Here is a 25140-nt window from a genome sequence, read left to right on the forward strand (position 1 = left end):
GTGTGTGTATGTGTGTGTGTGTGTGTGTGTAGTGCCCTGTGATGGCCTGCCGTCCCATCCAGGGTGTATTCCCAGTGTTTCTGGGACAGGCTCAGGATCCACTGTGATCATGACGAGGATAAAGGCTCTTGAAATGACACATACTGAATAAGAGTCAGCACTAAAATATGTTTTTGCAGCTGAGTCATAACTTTTGAACACGCACAGAATATCTTAACTGTTAATGCTTTCTTAAGCTTGACTCCTTTATTACACATGTATTCATCATTAAGGGAAAAGTACTATGGACAAAAACTAACTAACATTTTTTTTAGACTAGCTAGCTTATTCCTGAAATTTGAATCAAACAATGTTGTATAATGCCTGTTCAATCACACATGGGGAAAAAATGCCAGTGTATAATTCACGCTCTGTTACCATGACTTCAAACTGATTCACAGACTGATTCACAGATTTCTGATCTGTATCTCTAAATGAATCTTTTGATGGTTGAATATTTTAATCAGCAATCTGTACTTCTAAAAAACCCATTTGTGTAAAATGGAAGATTCTTGACTGATATATGATATTGACTCTAGTAGTAATCATATACTGTAGAATATATGAATATATAGATAGTAGAAAAGAGTAGCAAAGCATACAGCAATAAAGCAGAACAAGTAAAAAAATTGGTTAAAATCCAATTGTTTTATTCTTTTCTGAAACCACGCATTCAGGCACGGTCATCACCGGAGGTGTAGATTGCTTGAATAACTGTCTCTTTATGGTGAATATTTACAGTCAGCAGGGCTCCAGTAATGATCCCCTGCTGTGTAAATCATCCCTACAGTGAGGAAAGAGGGTAGGGAATATCGCCAAACTGAATGTAACACTCATGCTTTTCTTCTGGCTTCCACATCCTCCTCTGCTTATCCCCTGTTCTTAAATAATAGCAAAAGAAAACAAGGACAAAGAGAGGGCACTACAGGTCAAAATCACAAGGTTGGAGATGAGCTTCCTGAGCCGTGGCTGTACATTTATCCCGCTGTATATTATACTGGGTCTGTCATGTGGATGTGGTCAGTAGTGGCAGCGTGGGTTTTCTGACCCAGCCTCCCTCTCACATTACAGCTCTATTTATAACACCCCCTCTTGCATGGGCTCCCCGCCCAGCGTGCATCTGGAAGCCCCAGCCCATAGCCCAAAGCCCATAGCCCCAACTCTGAGCAATGGCAGGAAGCTCCTACCACTCCCATCTCCTCTGCACTCTCCTCCAGGCCGTCATCTGAGCTCCTGCTCCTGCTCGGCTCAGCTGCTGCTGCTGTTTACTCAACGCCGCCTGGCAGCTCGCGCTTGCCGCACGCTCTGGATTATCACACACACATGGGCGTGCTTAGATGCACACACACATGCACACACGTACATATACTTCTTGATTTTTTTTCCAGGACATCTTTTATGAAGGAGTGGGAATTGATTTATTAATTTTTGACGTTTGTTGTGTTTGTTGTGCGGAGATAAACTTAGTGAAGGGTTCATTTTTTTGCTTGCGATGGATCACACACTGTTCGGCTGCCTGCGCGGCCCCCACGCTCCTCCGCAGGCCCTGCACCCGGCCTTTGCCCTGCACAGCCGCTCCGAGCACCTTTCAGCCTACCCTGACCTCTCGTCCTCTTCTTCGTCCTCCTCTCCCTCCTGCGTGGTCAGCTGTTACCCAGGCGAGGATGGGCTCTTCGGAGGGCATGGGCACCAGCGTGGACCCCCGATTACCCAGCAACATCACCCTGTAACACCCCAACCACAGCAAGGCAGCTGGCACATACCCCAAATGTCCAGTGTGTCAAATAGCAATGTGCGCTTAGGCCTGGGAATGGCAGGGACGGACTCGGGCTCCTCAGATATGGTACCTGGTGGCCCGAGTCTCTGTGCCAGTACACCCAGTCTTGGTGGAGCCGTGCCCTCGGGGGTCTCTTGTCTGCCTGGTGGGGACTTTGGGCGTCAAACGCTGTCTCCAGCAGAGGCAGAGAAGAGGAACGGAAAGCGAAGGAGTGATAGTTCAGGTAAGAGACTGTAGAAGTCAGACTGTAAAACATTTAGCCTAGTGTATATTAAAATATTAATTTTAATGAATGTGAAACGCTCAAGATAACTGTAAATGCTCAGCAGTGCTAAAGCTTTTTATTATATGAAAAAAATCTTACTGAAAGATTCTTCTTGGGAACTTTGTACATACATATATATATATATATATATATATATATATATATATATATATATATATGCAGACACACATATATATATATATATATATATATATATATATATAATTTCTTTTTACACACTCAAATGTTTATTATAAAAAGAAACTCACAGGATCGGCAGCCTTTCCCTTCATGACTCAGTGGCTATTAACACATTGTAGCAGGCTGTGGGATTATTCAGACTGGGTTTTGTAGTAGCGTTTTTGGAAAATTAGTCTCCTGCTGCTCGGAAATGTGGAGCCGTATTTTTGCGAGAGAGACTTTTGTAGGTGTTGGCTGACACGCACAGAAGCAATTATTTTGACTAGAGCCAGGAGCAAAGGCCAGACTATAACTCTGTGTGGGCATTCGACTGTTCGTATGTTTCACTTTACACACCATCTGTTTCGTCTCGGCACTTTTTAGAGAGCAGAAAATTAGGCATACTGTAAAAAAAATAATCATTTCAAGGATTGTAAAGGAGAGAACAGCAGCACCTATAGAGAGATGAGAGAGAGTAGACTTCATCTGGATTAAATTACATGATCTTTGTTTTAATTTTATGATGTCAGAATGGGAGAAGTAGAAAATATATTTAAAGTGCTTAGAGAAACTATCTTAAGCAAAAAGTTCATCTTTAAAAATAAAGTTCATCATGTTTTCTCATATTTTGTTATTATTATTATTATTATTATTATTATTATTATTATTATAAACCAAAATATTTTAGCAACTATTTATTTATTTATTTGTTTATTTCATCAGCAATTTCGCATCGAGAAGTTAATTTACGATTTTATTAATAGGAAGTTAGGGCTTTTATTTTTTCTTTCCAGCTCAAAAGCCACATTGAATGAAATGTAACAGCAGGTGTTTTCAGAAACAGTAAATTGTGATTCTTATTTACCTGAGTCTGATCTATACATACAGCGCTAATATACATTAATAGCATAATAACATTTATGCATTATTAAATAACACTATTAAATGCATTCTGGGGTCAAATAACATTAATAACACTATTTGTACACACACAAAATTTAAGATTTAAACCACTGTATGTGTTTAATCTGGGACTTTTCTTTTAAACGAATCTACCACCCCGTTATGCTTAATGTCAATTATAATATGCCATCTAAAATACATATAGAAATTCAAGCATAAAATAGATGTGTATAGATTTTTCGGTTGACAATATCAGGCAATTTCCTTAATGTTCCTAAAATAAACATTGCAGGTCATTTTCTCGCCATCAACTGAGCGTGTATATATATATGCAGTATACTGTACATGTTTATTTGCATATCTAAATCATAATAATTTCCTGTGGATTTATATATAATGACTAACTCTTCTGCATTTACGGAACAAGTGCTCTTCTGGACCTCTGTTGGTTTAATTAGTCACGCTGGACGTAAACTGGCTGTAGGTGGAAGGACACCACTTGAGCACTGATTGAGATTTCCCCTCCGAAATGACCTTCGTTGGTCTCCTGTACTTCAGCATGAAGTACAATAGAATTATATTTGACAAATAGCTGCTCACACTATCAACTGTGATTTTCTGCTGGTTCTAATAGGACTTTGGGGAACAGAATGTAGATTAGGAGCAGAACTGCATTTCTAATACATACTGTTCAACTCAAGGATGTGACAGCAGCCTAATTAAGATCACATTGAATTTAGGTGCTCGGAACTGTGTAATGCTTCACTTTCAACTCTTAGAAAATGCTGAAGTATTGTCATTGGTGTTACAATGTTATAATTTGACCCACAGCAGAAGAAAAGTGTTGTAAATTAATTAAGATATTGCATTAATTATTTGTGACTGAGTTTCATCTTCTATATGTGACTTGATCATTAAGGCAGTCCAAAGACAACAAAATCCAATATTTTTCTTGTGGAACTGTAATGGTTGGCTTGTCGCTTTCACTCAGTAACACTACTAACCTCTTATTTTGGCCTTAACTTCTCTCTCTCTCTCTCTCTCTCTCTCTCTCTCACACACACACACACACACACACGCACGGACACTATTTCGCTCTCTCTGTATTTTTATTTTTAGAGATTTAGTAAAGAATCAGATTTTCATTATAAGGTGATTGATTAAAACTTTTTTTGCCATTATGGACTTTTATTTATTCCCATCAATTTTAGCAACAAATTTTTGCAAGTTTTGGGGATTTTCATATACGTATTGTATATTTTATACAAGTTTTACAAAAGAATATTTTTTACTTTATATTATTTGTGCTTATGTCTACATACTCTCATTTGTTAACTATAGACAAGAATAAACTGGAGTAACTAAAACGTGTCTTGGATATAATATGTATAGCTTCCTGCATGCTGAAAAGTAATTATAATCCACTATGGCTGGGGAATAAATAAAAAATAAATGATTTAAGGCTTGTACAAGCGAGTTTGTACTCAATGTCAGCATATTATTAGGCCAGATAAACTATTTCCACACTGGGACATCTGGATGCGCACTACAGTGTCAGATTTTCTTTAATAAATCTTTACTTCTTCAAAACGGAATTCAGTGCTGGCCAACTAAAACCATATGCAACACCAAAACAAAACTGAAAACAAATTACTGTTTGACACATTTTTTCAGTTAGCGTCTTGTATCTGAAATCAGTCTCAGTAATAATGACACTTTGTGATGTAATTAATGACAAGTAAATGATAATTCATTTCTAAATAATGTAGTACAGAGAACTTCAGAAATCATCCGCAGACACGCAGACTGTCACAGCAAAAACACTGTGCTTTTTTTTCCCGAGTACTGCTTGTGTTTTTGAAGTGAGATGAAAGTTAAGGCGCAGGCCTAATTGCTGCGGTGTAGCCGCTGTATCGTAAAGCTGGGGAAAAGTTGCTTTAAGTTGTGGCAGTGTTCGCAAACAACTTCACATGTTAGTCTTTCTTCTTCCACAATGGCTGTGTTTAGCCCACAGTAACTGGCTTTCCCCAGGCCTCAATCAGAGCCAAACGCAGCCAGACGCCCAGCAGCCAGAGAAGGCCCGCTAAAATTACAGACCACTCCGAACACTTACAGAGGTCACAGAGAAATGTGACTGATGAAATGGGCCATGCAGAATGGAAATGGTGTAAGAAATCAGTAGTTCTACAGTAGAACGTACCCGATATGATCATCATTGTAGTAAGAATGTAAAGTGCACTTCTGGCACTCTTTTTTCATGATCTTTGCCTGTCTAATTAGTTTCTACTATAAGAAGCATGTGACCTTATTTATTTATTTGTTTGTTTGTTTGTTTATTAGTAGAAATGTACAAAGGTGGTTGGATTTTGTTCAATTTCATATACATATATATATATATATATATATATATATATATATATATATAATTAATTAGGTCAATTAGGGTATTATATATATATATATATATAATATCCTAATTGACCTAATTAATTTGTACCTTTTTCTACAAACTGTATACTGCAAATTATTTAAATAACAAAAGATTGTATATTGGACAAAAGCATATTTCTCCAATCTTCATGAGCTTATTTATTTATTATTAATATTTTTAAAAATTGCACACTTTCACCATCTAGCCAAACACAATAGGAAGTGCTGTTCAGCCCAAAATAGTGTCTATTTGAAATCAGTTCCTTTTGGAAATATGTGTGTGTTGAAATAGCAGAGTTGTTCCCATGGCTTGTGGATGGGGCCTCGTTAAAGTGGGCTCTATTTACAGCTGGGTTTAGGATTGCCAGTTGGATTAGCACAGACCGGAGGTTTTGTTGCCTTGATGTGCAATTTGCCACTGAGGCATAGCCTTAAAAACATACCGCAAGATCTAGTCATGAGAAGGGCAAACAGTTCTCTGTTTCTACCAATAAAACAAACACCAAGAACTGAATTTCTTCATTGCAGTATAAAAACATCAGAGGTCAAAATTTCTTGGGACGACTTCTTGTCTTTCGCTCTGAGTTTTCCAGTCCAATGTTTGTCATAAGTACTAAGCCAATAGCCAAATAATAAAGAAGCTTACAGCTTAAACGGTAATTCCACATATACGTATGGGAGAGTGTCATGTCATGCCAAGAAAATAAAAAGTGAAAGAGAGAAAGACAGAGACATTAACACAACTGAAATTTATTATAGCTTGTGAGTCATATAGGAAAGAAGCCTGTAAAATGTTGAGGTAAATAAACTAAAGACCCATATTTTTACACGTTATCCAGAGTTGTTTTTATTCCATATTAAAACTTTAAAGGCCCCCAAATTCATTAAGAGGAAGACAAATGAACTCCATGTTGGAAAAGGCTTTTGTTAGGAGTGAACACATTGTGAGAAGTCCACCAGCCAGAATATGAAACATCACCATTGAGAACGTCAGTGCTATAAAAAACAGCAGAGTTTGCCCTACTTTTATTAATGATGGCATTTTATGTCAACCACAATCTCACAGAAATCCCTTTTTACACCAGTTTCTGAGAAGGTATTAATGTCTTGTGATATGGAAGTGGAAACTCTATAGTCATTTAGCATCATTTGGAAATTCTGTTTTTTATATATCAAGTGGAAATATTTTCCTTCTCTTTTGCTTCCCACCAGAGTCCCAAGATGGAAATTACAAATCGGACACGAGTAGCAAGCCCCGGAAGGAGCGGACCGCCTTCACTAAAGAACAGATCCGGGAGCTTGAGGCAGAATTCGCCCATCACAACTATTTGACCCGATTGAGGCGTTATGAAATAGCGGTAAACTTGGACCTGACGGAAAGGCAGGTATGACAACATGCAACCTCCAGCCTGAACATTCAGCATTACAGCTAAAAGTAAAGTGTTGAATTTAGTATTCAGTTCGTGTGCTCCTCTGTGCTGCTGTGGCTATGGAGAGAGACTATCATGGGGACTATCATATTCCAGATGTTTCAGAAAAGTCCCTTCATCAGGCTATAGTGAAGAAATGGAGACAGGCAAAGGATATGCTCGTGTAGTTAGGCACTTCCTGCACAAGCTCCCAAATTGTTCTGCGTAGGAAGACCATCTGTGTAGGCAAATAAATATCGTGAGACATTCTGATTGGTGTGAGAGAAACTGAGATATCCAAAAAGATCGGATCAAACATCATGGTTCTGAATCATTTAACCAGTCATAGCTTCATTCTGCAAAACATTTACAATTTAAATCCAGTCCCAATTATTCTTCCTTATCAAACGTTTGTGAATAAAATAAATCTTTCCAAGCCTCAATGGCTCTATAGCATAGCTGTATAGCATAGTGAGGGTTTGACATCTGAAGACTCAGATTTATGCACCTTTTCTGGGGTCACATTCTCTCAGCATAACATTAACCTTGCCACACGACGGAGTAAGCAAACCCCCTCTTGCTATGTGATCCCTGTGTGAACCGGCAACTACTGAAGTAAGCCACGAAATCTCTGGACAATTATCACTCTACTGCAGCCACCGAGGCTGAAGCTACTAATTGCATAATAATAACAGCAAAAGTAGTAATAATATCATGCACATGTCATAATGTCTGTAAATATACTTGTAAACAGCTAGTGTCCTAGCTTACTCAGATTACATTTTTTGAAGAACTGACTGCCTGATAGGATACTAAGAAGACATAATAAGTACTCAAACTTGTCAGAAGTGACGTGGAGAACTCTCCATGCTGTGAGCAAAAGTGCAAAGCTCGCAGATGTATTTTAAGAACAGTCGTCGTACACGGCTGACAGCAAGGGCCACAAGTGGCAAATCATATGGCAAGATTTATCACACAGAATACACACACCATTAACCCTGATACTACCAAGACTAGGTTTGATTCTGAAGAACAGTTAGGTTTGTTGTGTCTGTTACCTTAGTATTTGCCTAAAAGAGACAAAAAAAACCCTCAGTAATTAGCAATATTGAATGCACTCATTTGGGTTTGTTTGTGGAAACTGTCTGAGGAATCCATTATGATCAATAGCACTGCATTTGCTGCCCAGGAGCGAACACCAACATTTGTGCAGTAGGATGACATCCACATCACATGACTCACTTCATCCACATCATGACCCACCAAAAATAAATTTTAGCGCAGTGTGATCCGGCCCCCAGGCACCAACGCTCATGGCCAGTGAAACCTCCCTAACACACTGGTGGCCATTTAAGAAACTGCTGAGTCATCATTCTGGGAAATGTAAATGATGGCCCCCACTTGTCAAGAAAGGAAATAAGGGAAGCATTTGATACAACTGAACAGATGCACTCTGACAATTTATTATTGCTAATATGGAAACAGTCCATTTTGGGTAATGGCAGTATCTTACCAAGTGAGCCCCAACCTACCAGGGGCATCCATGAACATCTATCGCCATGACTTACGTTGTCTCATAGAAAGATAATGTCCAACTTGGTCTGCTAAATATTCTGTATTTGGCCCATATTTGCCAAAATTTCTAGAACTACACCAGTCGCTGCCGAAATCTAGACGTCTGGTAGAAAGATCATTTTCAGGTTTTAGGAATATCTTTAGTCTCACTGCTTTATTTAAAATTGCTTTAACAGACTACATTTGCAAATTTTGCATATCAACCTGCAGAAATAAATAGCACATACTCATGTGACCATGTTGAATAAGCAACTGTCCACTGACCAAGTGTTATTAGCTTACTTGTGGTTGGTGAGTCATGGATGTTGTGTAGATAGCTTGTACAGTACTATGCCAAAATGAAAACCATATGACACAACACACTGTTCAACCTTCGCTCCTAGATTTCACTGAGTCTGGTGCATATTTTCAGAGCCGTTTTTTTCCCCTCTCCAGGTGAAAGTGTGGTTTCAGAACAGACGGATGAAGTGGAAGCGAGTGAAGGGTGGACAGCAAGGGGCGGTGGCGAGGGAGAAAGAACTGGTGCATGTGAAAAAGGGGACTTTGCTGCCTTCGGAGTTTTCGGGCATCGTCGGACTCCACCACAGAGCAGACTCATTGATTAACGAGGACAGCCATGACAGCGATCAGAGCTCTGAGCATGCTCAATTATGATATGAGCATGTCTGATTTGCCCCTGAGATGCGAAACTGGGGTCCTATCATACCCTAGTGCTATCACAGTTGCTATTTATGAAGAGGAGCCACATATTGGGTCAGCAGTCCAGGACCTTTAATCCCCAGGGCTGCATTACAAATCACAACTGGAAGACCTAGAGGACTAGAGGGAATGTCCCTATAAGGATTTTTGGTAGCTGATAGCTGAATGACAGTGCTCAAAATACATGCGCATATGTACAAAAGACTCATGTTTTAACAGACTTATGGTTATGTGAAATATGCGCATGTGCTTTACAATAAAAACAACAACAACAAAGTGCCTTGCTGTAAATTAACAGTTAAACACAGTTTACAAGTGGAATATTGTAGGAGTTGGGAAGTATACATACATTACATGCCTACAGGTTTTAATTAAAAAAGGAATGTGGGACTTGTCAGTGTTACAACGTTATTTCTAATTTGGTCAAAATGTTGAACATTCCATAAAACGTGCCTTGTGTTACAAAGTGGATCTATGCTTTGGTTTGCACTGTAAACCATCATTCATTTGTTTCTACTGTATATTCTAAAAGTCTCAATGTATACAAAAATAGGATTCAACTCAACTTGTGGGAGAAGCAAAACCCCCTTTACTTTAAGTTTTAAATTTGTGTAAATATCAGTATGACTATTTTCTTACCACCCATCTCACGTCTGCTACTTTCATCATAAATAAAAATGTTGCTGGCTTTTCTTTCAGTCTGTAGTTTTGTCTGCAACCTGGGCATAAAACATGATCAAGAGCGAGCTTTCCTGAATCTTTGGCAAGTTAAAAGCAGTTTTAACACTTGCTGCAAATGGATTTTGACTGCTTTGTGTGATGCTGTCTGTGCCTCATCATGGCTAATGTATGCCAGGACAGAGAGTATGGCTAACATGAATAAATCATTGAGGAAGCAGCAGAGCACTAGCACCAGAGAGAATGCTAAATTCAATGTCTCCTCTAGGCAGGGTCAGGACTTCTGCCAGAGGCCTAAAAGGAAGTGTGCAAATGGATCATATTCTATTACAAAAGCACATTTGAGATATTGTTATGGGATCCAACTTGTCTCGCCACAGTGTGAGCATGCATCTTAATTGGTAAAGAAAATCACAGTATCTAAACACAGGTTCGCCCACCAGGACATGTGATTGAGCATGTCAGCCACAAGAACCACATGGATGTTTGGTGGTTAGTTTCAATTAACAAGAAGGAGAAAAATAAACAGTAAAGGCAAAGTGTGAAGGAAGTATTGCATGGAGGGTTGCAGTGATGCAAACAGTGAAGATTAAAACTGCATGGCTGTATAACTACGTGTCAGCATGTTGGTTAAATTTAAATGCATCATTGAGGTTTGAGCTGTGGTACACTGTGTACTTTATGACATGATTTTAGTCCTGGAACCCAGTCTTTTTTGTTTTGAGGCAGCGTTCCTTTAACAGGAAAAGTAATATTGTAAAAATGGTCTGAGCCAAAAAACAGGCCTACTCACCTAATGCTTCTCCGAACTGTGCCGAGATTCTGCCTCCCACGCGTTCCTACTGACGTGAACAAGGCACCTTAACAGGATATGCATTCTTTTTGTGACCTTGAGGACATGACCAGTGATGAGGTAATGACTCAGAATAGCCTAGAAGTTCTTGATTTTAATTCACAGCACAGTTGAAAAATAATTGATACTGCTCTCTATTTTTTCTTAGATGTTACGTTAGACGTAATAGGTAATTAATTAACTTACTTAACCTAATTTAATCACATTTCTGTACTATACCACAGTGTCTTAGAGCGGGTAAAATAATAGGTGTTATGCTGTGCTGATATTTGTGAATTCTGACTATACTGCACATAAGAATATGGACTGATTTATTACTGCAATTTTCAGAGTCAAATGTATCTGTTTTCATTTAATAACTCTCTAAAGTCTCTTCTGTCTTTCTAGAATGTAATTGAGCAATGTCATACACTCTGTGCATCAAGTGTGTGTGTGTGTGTGTGTAAGTGTGTGTGTGTGCATGTATCACACAAATCAGGTGTAAAAAGCCAGAATTAAAAGGGTAGAAAGAAAATGGTTGGATATGAGGAAAAATCTCATGTCATTTCAGTCGGACTCCTGGAGATTGTCGATATTTATGGTAGAGCTCATATTTGGTCTGTTGTTGGTTGTTTGCTCTAGAAGCGTGGCAAAGTGGGTTCTTAGGACCACCAGATGATAGTCAAGAGGTCCATGCATTTATTCTTTTTCTTTTTTTTCTACTGATGCAATAACAGTGGAGATCATTATCAGTGAATATCAATGACTATTAAAGTTATTATAGTTATAGATATATAGTATTTAGTTATAGCTCTAAGCCAAAAAATTATTCCACTCAATAATAAGTTCGAGATGTTTAAGAAGTTAATTAATTTTATATACAGCAATTTTAACACAACTAGAAAAGGTGCTAAGGTGTTAAGAGGATCTGATACAAATGGTTTTGAATCTACATTATTATTATTATTATTAATAATAATAATAATAATAATAATAATAATAATAATAATAATATTCAGTGATTGATATAATACTTTTTATTTATTTATTTATTATATTTATGTTTTCCAGCCTGTCATATGCACTTTGTGTAGGTCGTCTGGAGTTGCGCAATTCTTGTGTAACACGATATAAACCGTTTAAGAAGCGGAAGTTCAGATACAGAGTTCAGTGTCAGAGTTACTTCTGATCCGTGTGTCCTTGAATATCTGGATAAATATCTGGATTTGAGCCTGTCCTATCTCTCAGAGTCCCACTGCAAACATTCACCCCGGAGGACAAAAGTCAGCTCGGTGTTTGTGAAGAGTCTCATACACACACACACACACACACACACACGCAGACACTCACACTGAAAACACAGCATGGCGCGGATGGAGGACATGGAGGACACCGCTGTCTCCTTCTCTCAGGGGACCCGCATGCTCTTCTACCTCATGTCCCCCAACGAGACGTCGTTTGCGGAAGTGGAGCAGGTTCCGGGTTATGTTCAGCAGGTAGGTTCCGGTTTCATGCTGCAACACTGGCGCACACGCACCACATCGCCTTCTGCACTATTCCACCTGTTTCTCGAACCTTCTATAGCCAGCAGCTCTTTTAACTGGGAAATGAATTCCCATTATGAACATAATCCACCTATTCAAATATTAGACTCATTATTTAAATGTGTGCAATAATATTCCATCTCTTTATCAGAGCCTTCTCTTTAGAGAACCTTCCGCTCACAGAACACACTAGGTCCACATTATTTATAGGCAAACCAGCTAGTAACACTGAGAACTTCCATCCATCTGTCTATTTACTGAGCCTGGAGTCTATCCCAGGGAACTTTGGGCCCAAGGCAGGGGACACCCTGGACGGGGTGCCAGCCTATCGCAGGGCACAATTGCGCACACACACTCACACACCCATTCACACACTACGGACAATTTAGAGATGCCACAATAAAAACTTTTTATTATTATATAACTTTGATAAAGATGGGTTGTGATTTCCACTACTGAATGAATGAATAAATGAATAAATGAATAAATAAATGAGTAGACACACCCCCCTGGCTGTGCTTCATGGACCCCTGGGTGTCCCAAGGCCCCATGTTAGAACCACTGCTATAGAATAATGATTTTTCTTCAGGCTTAAAGAGTGCTTGTGTTTAAAGGGGGTGGCCTAGATGCAGTTCAAACACCCTGTCTTGGTCTACTCACGGAAAATCTGGCAACCTCAGAGGTGTTAACTACATGCAGGTGATTTGCATAATCTGAAAGGTGAACCCAGAAAATCGACTTAAGCAGCAGAGTAACCTGATTTTAAATACACGTAACTTTCCCCAAGCAAATATTGACATAACTTCAGTCTCCAACTCTAAATGCAGTCCACATTGCTTAAAAAGCCCTGCAAGGCTGCTGCGCTTGATTCACTTGTACCAGCACCACTCACAGACGCAAAGAGGTCACTGTTATATCAGTGTTTCTGCTGTGCTGAGAATGGTCCACCACCCAAATAATATCTGGTCTAATGGAGGTCTGTTGGAGAAATTGAATTTGGTAGAAAAATGTAGGTATAAACTATGCATAAGTAACAAAAAAAATCAACCTAGACATCATTTCAGAAGTAAGCCTGAAAGACCTAAAAGACTTGAGAGACCTGGAAGCTACATAAATGACTCAGGGAGCAGTTTTGCCAGACTGGGTTTTTACTTTCCCTCCAATTTCTGCTTGCTGAAATTATGTTAGGCTGCAATTGTTTATAATTTGTAACTTCTATACTGGCTTATGCTTTAGCATTCATTTGACAAATTACAGCTTGGGCAGCTTTATAGTGAATTGGGTGAGAAAAATCAGTAACTCCCCCACACCTGGGCTCTCCATAATTGCAGGTATTTGAATAAAGTCACTTGGGATAGCACAATGTTTGCACTACGTATTATGAGAAATGAACCTGTTGAAATTTCCGAGAAAGTGGATCACAGGCCATTTCCAAGGTGTTCACTCACATAGCAATGTGTATGTGTGAGCTTTCACCTACAGGCTGTTTCAGGCATTTTATTGTAGTCGCAGTCACGGCAGATCTGACTGACCCTAACACCATTAATAAAAGTGTGAGCTCTCACTGAACTTTGCTTACTTCTATAAGACCAGTGCTTTAAATTTCTGGAAATTATGGCAGAGCAGATATGATAGAATCTGCAAGAAATCTTAAACAGGAGTGTTACTCCTTTTGCTCTTTGGCTATTTAGTTGTTTGGGGCCATTTAATTGGTAGATCAATTAAAATACTGCCAGTTCCCTCTAACCTGGAATCTAAATGCTGCGTAATGCTTTCCAGTAGATTTTTATAGTTGAGTTGCATGAGACGGCGGCACCATGATATGATAACATGATAACATGATAACATGATAACCTGGTAACGTGACACTCTTGAATCATCGGATATAAAGTATGCAGGGTTCAAATAGCCATGTTGCCAAGAAAATAAAGACAAATATCAGTCTTCTATATGTACTATTGTATAGTACTAATGTACTACTTTACCATTAGTGGTAAAAAAAAAAGGCTACATAAAAAACAATATAAGAGTGGAATTTTCTAAAATGGCCAAGAATTAATTGGCACCAATTTGCACCATTTTCTGAAGGAAAGAGTTAAATTAAGGACTTTATCCTCCTTCTAGTCTTTGTAGTAGGTCTATATTTCTTTTCTGAACCTATAGCAGGAGACTGGTGTGTGAAAATATGAAAACATTCTGAAAGTATTTCACTTTCAGATTACAAGTGATAAAAGAAACCTTACTATCTAAAGATAGGGATCAGGGTGAAGTGTGAGTGCTGATTAGGATTCTGCTCACATAGCAGAACTGACTTGTCTATTTTCATCACTACTTTTAATCTACCTGCAATTACAGAGGACTTCATCAGCATGAATAAATGCTAACAGCAGGAAAACTGACCTTCTATTTTTCCTTTCAGTTTTGGAGCAGCATACAATTAAAATAAAAAATCCAACAGCAGAGTCAACCGTATCTTTGACAGTAGAAAATGCTTGAAATGAATCTGTATCTCTGCCGTAATTGCTGGCTGCATGGACTAGTTGTAAATCATGACACCACATCTGGGCAGAGTGAGTATGGGGTTTGAAATGAAACCATTTCTGAGCTTCAGAACACGAGCAAAGGATTCTCCCTGCAGTCCAAAATTTATCTGAGGTCTACCGCAGTTGCTTTGCATACTCTAACCATTTTTAGCCATTTTTAAATTGTAATCTGAAACAAATTCATTTTGTTTTCAGACATTTAAGACTTCTCCTGTCTGGAACTGTTTATTGTACATTAGAAGTTCGCCTGATGGCACAGCAAATGCAAACTTGTGTACTTTCTCACATTTAAAGCCCCCTCACATTTTAATTGTGGGTGTGTTTCGGGTTTGGCTGTAACCAAGTCAACACATGTTTATAATTTGAGGTAGAAAGGTTAATCTTTCAAGAGACCTATATAAACGGACAATTAACCACACAGCAGGGATCTGAATTGTTGTAATGTTGCCACAAAAACGCAGTGATTAACTTTTCTCACTGTTGTTCAGCTACTTTATTTTAATGCCTGTCTGCATGTGTCTGTATGTTCACGTGTGTGCATGGATTGGCTTTTATAAGACAGAAAGGGAAAAAACAAATACGTCAGTTATCGTTGTATATCATTTTACCCACATGTGACAGTCAGAATATATGAAATAATATGAAACGTCCTGCTATTATAAAACCCATTTTGATGGGCAATGTGATCAGATCTCAAATGAAATCCTTTGATATTTGTACTTTCATAGTAAAAAACTGACCCCAAAGCAGATAGGAAGGTTAAAATCCCTGACATCTGCGTCGCAAATGTAATTTTCCTGACAAGATCGGCATCCACAGACAAAGCGTTCTATAAAACCATTAAGATTCCCTCAACAATTTTCACAAGCCCAGAATGTGTTACTGCCTGAAGAAAAGTGCTGAATAAAAGAAACTATCACACCACCACTTTTTATGAGTACAAAAAACTATGAAATGCAGAAATGTATCTCAAACAGTTAAAGTCAAAACTGCTTACTTTTTTATACTGACATTTTGGGTCAATATAAAACTTTGGCTGTAACAATGCAATATAATATAGCATTAATAAGTGAAAATCCTGCTTATACTGAAGTTCAGATTGATACAGACAGATCTCTGTTGCAGGTTGTGCAGTGCTGACTTACAGTCCACAGCCAGATGTGGGGCTGCATGTAATGTTGGGGGTCCCGAGTGGTATATCCTGCCCTGGAGTGTTCCTATACACACATACAGCCACACGCTTGTAATTCTATCTTTGTGGGGTATTTCCATTCATGTACACATGAACCTAATCTTAAACTCAGTAACCAAAAAAGGCGCTTTCTTTTTTTTAAATGAAAGTTGCAGAATTCATAAGACAAATATTCCAAAACTCTCACATATTGCTATGATTATAGGGAAAATTGGTCATCATGAAGAGACTTAAACATGGACACACACACTCACCATAAGAAAACAGTAAGAACAGTATAGGCTGTATCTGCTGTACCTCATGGCGTGTGTGTGTGTGTGTGTGTGTGCATATGTCTCACATTCCACAACATGAAGAGGGACCTGACACGCTGAGCCAGTTTGCTCACCTAACAGCATTATGAAGAAAGATTTGGAACGTGTTAACTATGCTGACAGCTGGTTCCAGAAATGGCAAACAATTTATTAAACACACTTTATGTCCAGAAACACAGCACTATGTTTATTATATTCATTAAACTCATTAGGTAGTTTTACTATTTTATAATCATGTTTTAAAGTATAGTGTAGAATGTCAAGTGCACTAAAATCCCACAATGCACAGCAGGTTAAATGAAGCCTAGGGAAAGTAAAATACCCACAATGCACTTGTAGATTGTAGGGAATTATTACACAATGCCACTGCCTCTATCTGTATCTGGATTTTAATGTGAAGTGGGTGTGGCCTAAACCAGAGCGTTTTTTTTTCCAATTTCCTTGCTTGTTTATTTATTTATTTTTTTTAGTATTTTTAATTTTTTGTATGCCCTAACACAAAATTGGATGTAGAAATGCCATCACTGTCAACATGGTGTGTGAATTCTACACTATTCGAGTTCATAATTTGTTAACCAGAGGAATGTGCGGGAATGTTTTTTAATCGTGTTTATGCAGTTATTATTTTTGTTTAATAAACAAGTAGCCTAATTTAAACCACCACGATCCTGACCAGGCTGTTACTAAGGATGAATGAATAAATGCTGTATATTGATGTTAATGAATGTGGTAAAAAAAAAAATGTCCCACTTGTGCTATCTTTTTGTTGCATTCCTGCAGAGAATAAGAAATAGTGTGTCATTTCAGATACAGGGACTGTTCCATAGAAATGAGTACTCACTGCTTTTGTTTTTTAAATGATACTAGGCCTCAAAAGTCTAAATCCACTGCCTAGGAAAGTTTTTTAGGGACCAGAAATCCCTCTTTGGATATGATACTGATATCAGAGCTCTGGACATTGACAAATACCCAGTACTGACATCCTCTTGGTTATGTAAAACATCAGAGGTATGATGACGGCTTGGAAAATATATAAAATCCACTCCAATATCATTCCAAGCCAGTATTGGCCCCAATTCCAATACTCACTTTCAAATTGGCACTTCTCTACTGGTTGTATGTCAACAGTTACGTAAGAACAAAAACAGTTCTGACAAACTACTTATCATTATCATTACTTTATTACTCACAGACAGGAAAGTAACCATAACACACTATTAATTGAGTCAATATTAGGGTTTAGTGAGTAAGGACTGTATTTACAGGTAAGTGTGTGTGGTGTAGGGTCTATACTGAAATTTTGCACACTGGTATTCAGACTTTAGAATTATTGAGGGACTTAAGCACACCTTGGACAATTCCTTTCACAGTGTGGAGTTAAAGTTAAAGTGAGATGCCTCAGTTTTTTTGCTATGAAACTGTGGACGTTGCTCTTGCATGAAGTCCACATGGAAGTGGAATATTAAGTCCATCATCTAAATTGTTGTAGACATAATATTTCAGTTGAAAATGAATGCTTTCAACAATTTAAATACAATGGAAACTATGAAGTGACATTTAGTGTCAATATTAAACAATAGCAGTAATAGTTTTATAGTAATAGTATAATAATATAAATAATTCTATTAACTGTACACAATTTTTTGGCAACTCCGACCAGCAGCTATACCATCTATCATCCTTCCCTAAGGTACCAAATAAGGTAGCAACATTTAGCGTTCCCTATTTAGCTGAGTTTCTCATTGTTCCATTTATCATTTGGTGGAAAATTAGTGTATTTTCTATGTGTAGCCTTTTATTAATTTTAGCTCACTTTACAGGTAGATACTTTCATTGTTGTATGACTAACTTGTACATAATTTAGAAAGAAAAATTTACCACATAAATAAGTATGTAGAAAGTAAAAGTAAGTTAATGTTTCAAGGCATTGTGAGATTGAATGAACAGTAGCATGAAAAGATGCAGTGCTCAGAGGAAACATGTGTTAGTACTTCCCAGATTAATAGCTGTTGTGCAACAGAGGAAAACTAGCCAGTGGCCGGGAATTGGCAATGACTAAACTGGGAGATAATGAGCTAAAAATAAAAAATAAAAAGTGCACTGATGTATGAATTATTGTCATTCTTTCCTGTGTATACTGCTTGCAATTATGAAATTCAAAGGCAGGAAGGTTTTATATAAATATGAAACATGAATATTGGGTCAGCCTGTCCTTTATATCCTTTATAATGACCCTGTAAACCTGTAAGATAGAAATGCTCTAAATACATTTTGCACTAATATTTTGATTTTAGGAGTACCTTTACCCACATTTTCAAACTATTCCAGGCTGTATACATTTACTGTTGGCTTGCTGTAAGTTCGACATAAGAAGATATTGGTAGACTAACATCAATTAAGATGTTAAAACATAAAATGACAATTCCTGGTGTTTGTGTCACGTAGGCCACTCCATTCTTTGTTGGAATGATCTTCTTGGAGGTATTGCTGGGTTGGCTGAAGACTGGAGACCTTCTCATCAAAATTAATGATGGGACCACATCTCTGTCAGCAGGCATGATGTCGCGACTGCCTGAGTGAGTTACTCACATTGCTTTACCTTTACTTATACGCCACATCACTTTAGCTTTACTTTGTTCTCTGTATTACTTTACGCTTGATGTAGCTTTGTGCCAAAGTGTGTGTTTTTACTATTTAATGGTAAAAAATCATCAAAAAAGGTAGTGAGGTTGTTGAATGATGATGATGATGATAATAATAATAATAATAATAATAATAATAATAGACTTTATAATAGACTTTATTTATAGATCATGTTTCCTTCATGTGGTAGCTCAAAGCGCTGTACAATCGACTAGTCAAATTAAATGATGAAAGTAATGTAACAGAATACCCAGGATAGAATTTTTTAAAAATGAGGTGAAAATATATAAACAAAAATAAGCGTAAGGACATACAAAGGAGATTAAAATGTGATAAATGATTGATTAAATGTAATGATTAAAAATACAATAGAAAGTAATGTAAAAATATAAGTATAAAAATAAAGTATAAGGCAGTTAGTAAAGAAATATAGAATAAAATCAAATACAGTACTGTGCATAAGTCTTAGGCACCCAGATTTTGTCTAAGATGTATATTTTATGTATTTTTGGGTCAGTAAAAACTTTTTTTAGATTCCGAAACATCACTTTTTCAACAAAAAACTGTTACAGTATAAAGAAAATAACATATTATGAAGTAGACCACAAAAAAAAAAAAAAAAAAAAAGAATGCTGGCCGTCAGGTTTTACCTACAATAACAGAAGCAAGTCTCCAGAAAAACTCCATCAGATTCTCTTAGATGCTCAGAAAAACTTAGCAACCAGTTTCCTGCATAAAATGTCCCTGCCGATGCATTTTTAAAGGCAAAGTCACACCAAATAATGACATTGTTTAGTTTACTGCTATTTACTGCTTTTTATAGTAGATTTTATTTTATGCAGAAAACATTTAATTGCATTATTTTTTTATTTAAAATATAAGAATAATGTAATTTTAGGAATTTTAAAATACTGAAATAAAAATAAAATGAAACTATCAGATCAGAGGAAGTATTTTCAATTAAATGACAATATGTTTTCTCTTTTAAAAGAATGTACTGAGCTTGACTGCTTAATGCACAGTGGTGTTGAGTTCCACAGTTCTGAAGCACAGTAACAACACTGTATGTCATGGCTGTATTTTATTGTGAGCAGTATAAAAGTTGAAACTTCTTCACAAACTAATCTTTGTATTAAATTCATATTCTGTTGATCTCAGCCTCTTTGTGAGAAGTCTGGAGGTTTCCAGTTACATATATGTTTGGAACAACTTCCACATGTTGGAGTTACCCTGGGACTCAGCTTGGACATGGTGGCTAGCATTCCTAGGTGTGGACTTTGGATACTACTGGGTTCATCGATGCAGCCATGGTATGTCATGCAACTAATGGCCATACATACTTTAATAATTGCAAGATTTAAATAAATTTTCCCACAGATTAATATATTTGGCTTCCAGTACTGCAAACTCTGAACAATCTTTTTTCTTTCTTGTAATTTTAAGCATGCTGAAAATGTCTGATATTTTATTGAACTCTATACAAGCTCATAATAGAACACATAGTCAAATCCTAGACTAATTTATGAGTACAATTCAAATCGGCCACTTTGCTTAAATGCATATGTAATTATTATAATAGGGAGCCCAAATATCATATATAAAGTTCTCCCAGTCTCTACTTATGTCAAATTTGCAGCAAGCCAACAGTGATTTTAGACAGGCTGAACTGGTGTTATACTGAAAATGTGCTTAAAGTTAGTCCTAAAAATATGTAAAAGATATATCTGCAAATATTACTACAAAATGTACTTGAAGTATTTATGTCGTATAGACTTATAGGATAAAAGGATGATAAAGGAGAGTCCAACCCAATATTCACATTTATATTTACAGTATATGATCCTTTTCTGATCGTCCCTTTACACAATGACATAAAAGAACATTATTCACAGGAATGAATGTGTAATGTGAAATATTTCATTCTCAAGCAAACTAATAAATAATTTAAATAATGTTGAAATTAACACAAAAAAAATTCCAATGTCCTACTAGAGAACAATTTGAGGAACTTGAAGTCCAGGAAATGACTTCAGGAATGTTAAGGAATGCTAAGGATATTAGGTGTTAGCTGTTACAAATTCATTCAAACCATTGTCTATAAATCCGTCACTTCAAAACTCATATATAGATCTATTTTTACCACTTAGATGGTTGGTGAACATTTCCTTTAAGTGTATGTGATCTAGGCTCAACGGTATGTTTAAGCGGAAAACACTCCTTTGAGTCGCCTTCAAAACAGGCAGGCAGCTGCATTCCTGAGCCAATCCTGCTGCCCATTACAACATTTCTGTTAAAGAGAAATATCACCGTTATGTCAGAGGCGAGTTTACCGACCTCATTTCTTACTGGTATAGCTAATAGGGGTCACTGGTCTTTCTTGAGAAGGTTAAGTGCATGTTTATGTAACCTCAATTTAGGCTAGTTCAGATTTAATTTTAATAGCACACCAGTACATTATTAAAATCATGTCTCTCCAGACGTCACTGAGATGGAGTGGAGTGATGAGGTGCTTGTGGTTGTCATGTTATGTTTTCCATTGTCCAGAGTGCCTGTTGGTGAAGTAGGAAATGTCATTTATATCAGCGGTCTCCTGTCTCCAATTTGTACATTTTTTGAAGTTGAAGGAAATTATTTGTCTAGCTTTCCTTTTCCATCATCGTTCCTGAATATCACAGGGTTGGACATAACTTCCACTAAAGACATAAAGGTTGTGGCCTCTGCCTTTTATCTGTTTAATATCTGTGCATGGGATTATTTATAGACTATAGACTATAGTGTAAGTGCATTAAAGCCACATGTTCACAATAATGCAGATGCAGATGGGAGGTTACTGTATATGATGAAGTGCATGATAAACTCCACTTATTACCCGAATGCTTTCTTATTAAGAAAAACATTACACTAATTTAATTTATATTCAGGAAAAGGGAGCATTTTTTTTTGTGAATGGTCTTTATTGGAGTGTTATTTTAAGCTGCCAATTCAATAGACACAAGGGTATGCCAGGTTTGCTAAAATCTAATCCTATGAGTGTAGCGCTGCCATTTTCTGACTTTGACACAAATGGCTTCAAACTGGTTTTCATACTCAATTTAGCCTCCACTGGAGCATGGGAATATTTATCTAAAATCCTATTCTTTTTGCACATGCAGGCAATAAATCTTTATTTTGAGCAAAGCAACAGACAAAAGGCAGAAATATGACTATCATAAAACCACGCAGACCCCAATTAGTGCCATTGTGAAATATGAAGACTTTTTTATTTATTTTAATGGGAATTTCATTTTTCCCCCCTTCATGTAAAATACTTAAAAGTGGCCCTTATTTGTTTGGAAATGGAAAAGAAAGGAGGAAGTGCTTTTAAGTGAAACCCTCTCTTTTCTGATGCCATCAGTATTGAGAAGACATTACTGTAATATGAGCATTAGTTTAGAATTACAGTTTGTCATATAACCTTTCTGATAATCAGTTCTTAATGATAAACACCAAAACAGGTGCAAATTCATTACTATGTATATATATATATATATATATATATATATATATATATATATATATATATATATATATATATATTTTTTTTTTTTTTTTGATGTAAGTAATAAAAAAGGTGTGATGTAATAGAGAAATAATCAATGATGTGATTATGGTCAGACAAAGTTGACTGTTTTCCAATAACAGCCCATACCAAACTGTTTTCCTATGTACCACAGCAAGTTGCCAAAGATTACAACTTTTATTAATGAAGGCATGACATATACATTTTTCAATTTATACGTATATTTAATTTTGTGAAACGTTAGCTCTTGTTGTCACTTAATTTATAGAAGCTGTAAACAGTCGTTTCCTCACTAGGCACACTTTTGCTTAATTGTGAAGTCAATAAAACAAAGTCATGTTACTGAGAAACTGCAAAAACTTCTGAAGACTTTTCAGAGTCTGAAAAGTTCACCTCAGACTACAAAGCACTGAAACAGGACACACTTTCCAAAAAATGCTAAATAAACATCTCCTCATAAAAAACTTCAAAATTTCAATGATTACACACATTTTTTATGTACTGCATCTACTATACAAGTCCCTGTGTAAGTTATTACTATAGAAAAGATAACATATTAGAATGAGTGCATTAATTCTGCTGCTATAGAAAATTAATCAACACCATCTGACTAATCGGAATCAAGAATTCAACTGTGCTTCGGTATAAACGATTTTAATGTAAAAATTTATGATCAGTCAAAATGTCAGTATGTTTATTGCATTTTCTATTTGTAGCTTTGGAATATCTGACAAGTCAATAAGTCATCTGCATTATTTTCCATCTGTTACATGATTTTCCAACTGCTCTCAGTGTATATTCCAAATGTTCTGGTTATTGGTGCTTTCCTTGTCGTCTTCTTTTGGAGCAGTTCTGAGTCATACACCACTGCAGCTGCATGTCTGTCTGGCCCATACACACTCTCTGGTCTGACCACACACTGCCTCTGGTTGCATGCTAGCCTTGAGCAACACGCAAGACAAACAAGGTTTATAGCTCTGCCTGGAATCTTGTCAATGCTTTGTTGCATTTCAGGGTTGATTTGGTGCTTTTCCTTTTTTTTTTTTTTCTTATTCTAATGTCAGAATTTGGACAAATGTAAAAATGTTGTCAGAAGGTCTCAGGGCCCCAAACTGTATGGCATTTACTCTGGATTGGGTCAGGAAGAATTCAAATGGAGTTAAGTATGACTTGATCAGAGCCATGCTGGTTCTGTTTGTTCTCTCTCTTATGCGGCCTGACACGGACCAGATCTGCTTTCTGCCTGCTTCTATTTCCAGAAAGTTCTCTGGAGACCTCGGCACAGTGACCTGTCCACAAGCAGCAGTAAAAGGAAAGCCATTGTAGACTCTTTAATTTCAGAATGAAATGTTGTAGTAAATCAGAGAAAGATAAAAGTGGAAAAACTAGGGTGAAAAACATTCAGTTTCTACACAGACAACATTCTTAAGTCTTCTTCAAAGCTTACTTAAAATTGTTCTTTGGAAGATAACATTTAGTGGAGACATCAGTAGAGGATTTGCAGAACCAACTGAAATCTTCTAGAGGTTTACATTCATTTTGAGCGTTGTGAGTTTGCAATCTTTGGACCAAAGTTAGAGGTTCAGGGTGTTAGGATACGTGCCTTGTCACCACAGCATGACTAGGTTAAACCGCCAATAAATTTCACAAAACCATGATGTGAAACTTTATTATTTGCTCATTTGGAACATGTCTTTAAACAAGTTCAAACAAAAGTAATGTTCCTTTACCAGCATACTGCCCAATAAAAGTGGTGAGAGCACGTTAGACTTAAGACGCAGCTGTGATGTCACTGTAATCTGGCTTTCACCTCTGTCAACAACTTTCATCTTACACTATACGGCCAAAAGTTTGTGGACACCTGACCATAACATACATATGTGGACCTTGCCCAAGCTGTTGCCACAAAGTTGGAAGCATGCCGTTGTCTAGAACATCTTTGTATGCTGTAGCATTAAGATTTCTTTTCACTGGAACTAAGAGGCCCAAACCTGTTCCAGCATGACAATGGCCCTGTGCACAAATTGAGGGCCATAAAGACATGGTTTACCAAGGTTGGAGTGGCACAAATCCTCACAGCCACACTCCAAAATCTAGTGCAAAGCATTCCCAGAAGAGTGGAAGCTTTTATAACAGCAAAGGGGGAACAACTCAATATTAATGCTCATGGTTTTGGAATGGAATGTTCAGTACTCAGGGGTCCACATACTTTTGGCCATACAGAGTATGTGCAAGGCAATTTATCATTTAATAGCAGAGTGTGTTTACAAGAGTCACGTAAAATATTGTTGTAGGTTATGGCCAATTCACACAGAATCCTTTTTCTGAAGTGTTTCATTTACATGCCTCATGTTCCTGTCACAAAATGGCCACCTTTCCATTTTTTACCAATATTTTTAATTTCCCTCCACCATTTTTTGTTTCTTTTAGGTTATACTGTCATACATATGAGCTTAAGCTTTTTTTTAATTTATTAATGTTTCTTGGCTATGTTCTGTTGGCCAGCAAGTTCTCTATCAGAGAGCATCATTCTGTGGTTGAACCACAGTGATTACATC

General features: G+C 37.1%; 2 protein-coding genes across 2 annotated transcripts in view; both read left to right on the top strand.

Annotated features, from left to right (window-relative positions):
* Window positions 1–1145: 1145 nt before the first annotated feature.
* meox2a (mesenchyme homeobox 2a) lies at window positions 1146–9975 on the top strand. Its single transcript, XM_026934717.3, has 3 exons — window positions 1146–2039; window positions 6807–6979; window positions 9014–9975. The coding sequence occupies exons 1-3, from the start codon at window positions 1532–1534 to the stop codon at window positions 9230–9232; spliced, it is 900 nt and encodes a 299-aa protein (XP_026790518.3). The 5' UTR covers window positions 1146–1531; the 3' UTR covers window positions 9233–9975.
* Window positions 9976–11936: 1961 nt separating this feature from the next.
* Window positions 11937–25140, top strand: part of agmo (alkylglycerol monooxygenase) — a 48660-nt gene continuing 35456 nt past the window's right edge. Inside the window, exons 1-3 of the mRNA XM_026934556.3 lie at window positions 11937–12283; window positions 18826–18956; window positions 20182–20333. Coding sequence (XP_026790357.3) covers window positions 12152–12283; window positions 18826–18956; window positions 20182–20333 — 415 coding nt within the window. The 5' untranslated portion in view covers window positions 11937–12151. The remainder of the gene's footprint in view (window positions 12284–18825; window positions 18957–20181; window positions 20334–25140) is intronic.

The sequence above is a fragment of the Pangasianodon hypophthalmus genome, chromosome 14, assembly GCF_027358585.1.
Source record: "Pangasianodon hypophthalmus isolate fPanHyp1 chromosome 14, fPanHyp1.pri, whole genome shotgun sequence".
Classification (NCBI taxonomy): domain Eukaryota; kingdom Metazoa; phylum Chordata; class Actinopteri; order Siluriformes; family Pangasiidae; genus Pangasianodon; species Pangasianodon hypophthalmus.